Genomic DNA, 7,461 nt, shown 5'->3' with positions numbered 1-7,461 from the left:
CAAGCGCGTGGCTAGATAATGATTGCACGTGACAACTGGTAAACGGTTTCAGCGCAGTGTAAGTATTTAACGATAGGTGGCGGTCGCCACACCACCGTTTATACTTCTGGGTTACTGTTTCCGGTATGTTTCAAAGCCATTTGGCTCATAACATGACCATTGTGCTTAGAGATTTTTGCAAACGTGGAATTTGATTACTTATTACTTGTGTTTACAATGATAACAATACTCGTGTTTACTATGCTAAAGGTGCTAACACTAAGGTAAGATGGTGCAGAATTTGCAACAGGAACAAACAGTAATGAACAAATGGAAAGAGGCCAAATCAGGAATGCCAAAAAAGCGAGTTATTTGAAATCTAGCAACCATGTCACCTTTTTTAACACTATATCTATAAATAACTAAAGCAAATTTTTACTTTAAACTCACCAGAATTACTTAATAACATTAATATCTTATGAAATATGACAGATTTGAGATCAATTTCTAATTTACTATTTTATTGAAAACAAAATTATCCGTTTGAAAATATCACCTCGCAGAATAAGCTGTAGTAAGCAGTTGCAAACTTTGTAACCGGAACTAGAGCAGGTATTGAGCTCGAGATTGTTATTGTTTACATTGATATCGAAAACATCATCCATAGGTGAGGTTCCTTTTTCTCTCCTTCTTACGAAAGAATAAGGAAAGTATTAGTGTATGGAATGCGACTTATTATGATCATTGTTTATTATTTTAAATAATCAGATTAATCGAGGGATATGAGTGTCGTTGTTAGTTTGCCCTACACTGATCCCTTTTTTTAAAGTTCCTGCCTGGAATATCCAACACTGATATATATTTTTTTAAGGTTTTGTGACACAGCCCGGTATACCCTACATTGATGATTTTTGAGGTTAAGTGCTACTCCTGGTTATATTTTACACTGATGTTTTCTTAAAGTTAGGTGGTACTGCCTGGTACACCCAACGCTTTTTATTTTTAAGTTCAAGGGACACTGGCCCCGGTATACTCCATACAGATGGCGTATTTGAGTGCTGTGATCGCCAATCATATTTTGTAAATAGAAATATCAGTGTTAAATAAAAATAAGATATTTACATAATTTTATAATTACATTTCATTATATACACTTATTTAAAATAAAATGTGTGACGCAAATGAATGATGTATTCACGTAAAAGTAATTCACACAGCCTAGAGTTCAAGCGTATCCGTCAAAAATACTTACAAAGAAACATTTTCGATAACACGTAACGGAGTTCTCTGATGTGATGCCTGTAGTTAACTTGGCGATTTACACTAAAAGTGTCGCCAAGGATCTTGATGAGCATATTTACCAAACCAAGTGACCATATTTACCAAACTAAAATTTTCTTAGTACCCCCAGCTGCAGAAACCCTCCAGCACGGCAGCGAGCATTGCAGATTATCACGATATCGGCAAAATATTTTCCATCTTAGATTTATTTATGTAATTTGTTGTATATGCCATTTTTAAAATTTGCAAATTTGAAAACTGGTATACATATGAATGGGCGAACTAAATAATTAGCAGATAAATTAATGAACGAATTAGTTTGCAATTAAATGAAAACGTTTAAATAAGAATATCGATTATAGATCAAGTTTTGGCATGACAGTCATCGACGACATTTTTTTTCATAATCATTTATTTTTACAATGAAATTGAAGTAATAAACAATTTAAACATAAAAATTTATGAATAAGCACTAGGTGAGAGTCGGGTAGCCCCGCCCACAGTCAATTTCATATGCATAGAATATTTTTTCAAGTCAATGGGCCATCGGACATTAATTGTTATATTAAAACAAGATTATTTTCAAAGTTTCAAGTATTTATGCAGCTGTTAACATGGTAAAACAATAGTTTTGAAAATATGTTGAATACAGTATAGTCATGAAATTAAGACAAATTGGTAGAGGGTTTCGATTAAACTTCAATTTAATACTAAAAAAATAATTTTTTCTAATTGTCAATACATTGGTCATTTTCATTTACCCCTGAAAAAACAGTCAAAAAACATAATTTTTGTAACTGGGCGGGGCTACCCGACACATTTTGAAAAGAGCTGAAAAACATGTTTTTTTTTAATTTCTATTTTTTTAAGTTAAATTATTCTTTCTTTGGTTTATTCTTTTTGCATTATTTAATTAGATGGTAAAACAATAGAAACATACAAAAATACTGATTATTGCTCAATATTATACAGAAATATAAGCAATACTCCTTAAGTGGGCGGGGCTACCCGACTCTCCCCTAAATTTAAATTACAATATTCTTTAGGTTGGACTTGGATTAGGAGCTTCTTTGTTGAAAGAAACTAAACTGTTTTACTGGTTTGCATTAGCAAAACTTGTTGCAGCTGTAAAATTAAAAAATGGAAAGAAATAAACAAAAAACAGTTTAGTAGGTCGATAGATTTCTAGATTTAAATATTTCAACTTTAAAGTAAGTATAATTTTCCTATTGCTTTGGAATACAATCTAAGAATATATTTTAATAATTTATATGGTTATATGGTTCAACAATCAACAAATGTTTTAGCAGAGTAAATTTTAAAAAGCTTGTTTTTAGAATTTTATTATCTTATATTTTGCAATATGATATATTAAATATTTTTATTTATAGCAATATAAACTTTTTACGGCCTTTAAAAGATTTTACATTTTGGTCTGCAATCAAATTCAAATTCAATCAATTGGGATATGGCACTTAACATATTCACGCCTGCTTGTTTTATCAGGAAATCAAGCACAAGATAAATGCTATTTAAAGCAGGAAACCTTGACATTGTTCCTTTTTATCATGAAATCATGGTAGGGTAAACTAATCAGTGAAGGAACACTTAAGCTTCGCTTGCCTTTTAAAAAATCATATTAGTTTCAAAATTCGTAATTTTAGTTAAATGACAGTGTCAACATATTTATTACTAATTGCAAATTATGTAAAAAAATTGTAAAGAACTTACATAATATTGTTTTAAAGTTTTGGAGGTTCAAATAACAAGTAGTGAGAAGACCAAGTGAAGAAACAGCTCTTACCAGTGAATGAACACCCAGTAAAGGAACACTTAATTTTGGTTATTTTTTAATGCTCTTTATGAATTTATAAGCTATACAAATATTTAAAAACAAGCCTATTCATGGAATTATAACATATAAATACTTGGAAAATGTTAACATTTTTTTGTAATCATGAATTGAAAATTAAAGTGTCAACATTAACACATACTGTTCATTCACTGGGAAATATATGCCCAGTAAAGGAACATGCCTGTTCTCTCACTGGTTAGATGTTGTTTTTCGTATTTTTAACATACTTTTAGTTCCTTCACTGGTTGGTTTACTCTAAATGTTCTTTTTTAATCAGAATATTATTGCATTATTACATATATATTAATATTATTGCATGTCAATGTTAAAATAATATACAAGTTAGTTTTCTTAATAGTATTTAAATCGCGGTATGCAGAAAGTGTTTAAGTCCTGCTAACCATTTTTTTCGAGAAAGCTGAAAAGACATTTTTTTTCCTGCTTTCAAAGCAAAAAATATGCTTATGTCTTTAAACAGTAAACCTATTTTTTTCTCCAAATTTTCAAATTTTACTTTTTGAGAAAGCTAAAAAGAAAACTATGCTATGTTTTTCCTATCATTCGGAAAAATTTAAAAACAAAAAAAATTTATATGGTTCTAGATGTAGAGTGTACACTCTCATCATATTATTCAGATTTTTCATGCTGATAGAAAAAATAAGATATTATTTTTCGAAAGCTTCTTGAAAACAAATTAATCCTGACATAAGCTGATTCTGTATGTAACGATTCATTTATAATAGTATTAAATATTTTTATTACATTTAACAGGTACTAATTTTATTAAAAAAATTAAGAGCTGCAGATAAGATTCAACTTTCTTTAAATGGATTACAAACACAGCAAAGACAACGAAGCATCGAATTCAGCGCGGCAGAGTAGACAGAATCTTCAACAAAATTTAAATACGAACCACCAAAAGGGTTACTCCAACCGAGAGCGAACAACAGTAACTAGCTACCAAACTGACCACGATAGAAAAAGAATTCCATTTAAAGAAGACGTGATAGCTCTTGTCGAAGCTATTGAAGAATCTTCAAGCAGGCAGGAAAAGGAAGCTTCTTTTAGGGAATTGCAGACTTTGCTAGGTGAAGTTGGTCAAACTATTCGAAATTCTGAGCCAGACAGTCGTGATGGCATGCAAATTTCTCCTCACACTTCCGATCCAAATATTACTAATACCGATTATAAAATTAGTCCACACATTATTGAAAGTATAGAAGAATTAGAAAAGGGGATAAGTGACATAGAGGACGAATTTAATCCCATGTTCGCCTCTTCTAGAATCATGGAGACTTCTGAAAGGATAATAAAATACCCAACTTCTAGAAATGGAGAAATGTCTAAAAGGATGTCAAAGGGTTCCGATGAATGTTTGCATTTGATTGAGGGATCTTTTGATTTTCCATCACCCAGTCAAAGTTTCAATTATGGAAAGTACAAGCACTCAAACGACATACACGAAGATAAAAGTACTCGATTTAGAGATAGCAATTCTGGAAATAAAAGACAAGACAAAGAAAATCGATCAGAAAGGTATGATAATTTCTCATACTATACACCAAAAAGAAATTACAACGAAAATATGATACCTAAAGATGATTACAGCTACCGCGAAGAGGAATTACAAAACATTCAGAATGAGATGACAGAACGAAGGTTGAAGCAGAAAACCTTCGAACCACAACCCACTGACATCAGAGGCGGGCTTGATACACCTCCGAGAAGGCATGTAGATAATCCTCAGGAACTAGCAAGAAGACGGATAGAGCCAATTGAATCTATAATGCAAAGTTCTCTAGGTCATGATGCCATGATTTCTGAACAACGTAAGCTAAAAGCTGATGAAGAAAGCAACGATTTCGTTTGCAAAACTGTCATAATACAAACCGTGAAAAAATATCCTCCAAATGGGATGAGTGCATTATATCCAGTATCTCGCATTCTAACATCTGCAAGTCCGGATACAACTGTTTATCAAGAAACTTTATATGATGAAAAAGAAAAAGATGGATTTGAAGTTCCAAAAAGAACTCTCCGAACACCACAAAAGCATCCGTCCCAGTATGACGACAATCAGGAACGCTGGGAGTCTGGAACCAAATATGTCCCTAAATCGGACGAGCGACAGAAGCGTGGTATAACTGATCATGTGGGAACCAAGACTAGATCATTCCACGATGGAACCAAAGATGAAACGATTCACGAAGATACCAAGGATCTACTTGAAGATTCTATCACCTCTGAAGAACTTCTTTCGACTCTAGGTGTAGATGAACTACCTGGATATAAAGAAAAGGTTCAAAGCGATAAATTTATTGAAAACATTGAGAAAAGTGGAAAAGGTTTTAAAAGCAAAGTAATGCAGCGATATCCGAGTGCGACAGATGTTCCACTTGAATTGTCAACTGAGGTACTAAAAGAACTTGGTCCTACTGATGATGAAGAATGGGATGAGTACTTAGCTCTAGCTCAAACAGTTTCCAAAGAACAAACTTTAGAGCCTAAAAGATCAATAAGCTTCCATCGATGAATTGGCTGAATATTAGACTGAATATTATATAAAATTAGACTGAATATTAGAGAAAAGATTCATCCTATGCATTCAAAGTGGATTTTCTTGAAATTCTGTGATTCTATTGCGTTGTAAATGAGCAAGTTAGTATACTTCTAAGTTTACTTGTAAGTGAAAAGTTGACCATAAAAATTCAATTACAATAAAAAATTATAACTATGAATTAAATAATTATCAGGCCGGGATCGCCTGATTGGCAGGACGCTGAACTCACGTTTGTGAGAACGGGATTTCGAATCCAATCGGCCGATGGCTTCCCATATAGTAAATGGTGGCTGATGCACGTTAAATCTGCCGGATCACGAAGTCCTCCATGTTCCCATAACAAATTAATACTGATTGGTACTGAATTGGAGATTGATCGTACTCAGGTTCGGGTCAAAATTAAGATCTGTGGATGTATAAATGGGTCCGCCCTATAAACGGGTGTAACAGAAGTCGAATTCTCGGCCATAGATGTCGCCACTGGAAAACAAGAACAACAGTACTCCTTTGCCTTAATGGCCGACGCATCAACAACAACAGCAAATAACTTTCAATTAAATATAATATAATTGCGTTCGTGTTGATAAGTTTGTTTTACTATGTCAACTTTCTAATATTCTATAGTTTTTGAACTAGCCTTATTTATAGGTCATTACAGATGCAAAAATTATTTTTAGTCCAGCTTATTATATGACTTGTTTACTAAAGATAAACACCTTAATAATAAGGATTTAGTTTAATAATAGCACTCTTCTGTTGCGTTTCGATAACGTTTGCTCTCATGGTAAGGCTGGATACAGACCGGTTTTTGCCCCTACCCCTTGATGTGAGTCTGTTCTGTGCTCTTGAAAGTCGCAGTGCAGTGGAGAGAAAATATTACTACATGTAAGCCTCAAAAAAGGTTTTGGGGTCCTTGGGAGAAAATTTATTGCGGACTCTATCCTTAAAGAACAAAGAGCCTTGTTTTTTTATTTTATGTAATTTTTGAAGAACACTATAAACAGAATTGCAGTTTTTATATAGATATAAGGAAATTCTCTGTAATTTATTTTTTTAAAAATTAATTAATAAGCACGATATTTTTTGTAAGAAATTTGAGTGGGGTGATCGTTTCCATCCAACTTGAGTACGGCTTTGAGTACGCACCCTTGAACTTCATCATAATTGAGGCATATTTGAGGTTACTCTCTTAAACCATTAATATTAAGTCCTAGAGAGTGCAGATCCGATAATTAGATAAAAAATTTCTCAGGGTGGTCCGTTTTTTTATTTTGCACACTGTACACCAATAGCTTTTCAGGAACGATGCATAGTACATAACTGAACAATGAATATCTTGATTAAATCTGGCAGTTTCTAGGTCGAACAATGTAGCTCCGACAGGTCTTCGAACCTAAGCTACCTGGTAAGAGAGGAGATGTCCAAGGCAGAGGCTGAACTAAATCCTTGAGTTTAATAAATCAATCAATTATCGTAATTTTATGGTTGTGGATAACAACTAGTTATTGAAAGCTATCTCTGGTGGCTATCTGACTAATTGATAATTGATAGATTGCCAGTGGTGGAGAGGTAAGTAAAGTAACGACAGCTTAAGCATCTTTATGCTTCATTTAAAATTCTTTAATAAGAACCATAAATTAGTAAATAATTATTTTGAATAATTTCTGATCTTTCATGGCTATCACTATAGTTTAACTATTTTTTTATTATTATTTCTTCAAGGCAAGGGAAGGGAGGTTACACTTAGAATAACATTATTGGTTAACATCCCATTAATTAGAAAATA

At 32.8% G+C, this 7,461-nt stretch overlaps 1 protein-coding gene across 1 annotated transcript; it reads left to right on the top strand.

Annotated features, from left to right (window-relative positions):
* The first annotated feature begins 2,408 nt into the window (after positions 1 to 2,408).
* Positions 2,409 to 5,779, top strand: LOC139426402 (uncharacterized). Its single transcript, XM_071185180.1, has 2 exons — positions 2,409 to 2,471; positions 3,887 to 5,779. Exon 2 carries the CDS (start codon positions 3,942 to 3,944, stop codon positions 5,646 to 5,648), a length of 1,707 nt encoding a protein of 568 aa, XP_071041281.1. The 5' UTR covers positions 2,409 to 2,471; positions 3,887 to 3,941; the 3' UTR covers positions 5,649 to 5,779.
* Positions 5,780 to 7,461: the final 1,682 nt, after the last annotated feature.

Source organism: Parasteatoda tepidariorum, chromosome 9, assembly GCF_043381705.1.
Source record: "Parasteatoda tepidariorum isolate YZ-2023 chromosome 9, CAS_Ptep_4.0, whole genome shotgun sequence".
Lineage (NCBI taxonomy): Eukaryota > Metazoa > Arthropoda > Arachnida > Araneae > Theridiidae > Parasteatoda > Parasteatoda tepidariorum.
The sequence above is the reverse complement of the archived record's forward strand: the minus strand, read 5'-3'. Positions and strand labels throughout refer to the sequence as shown.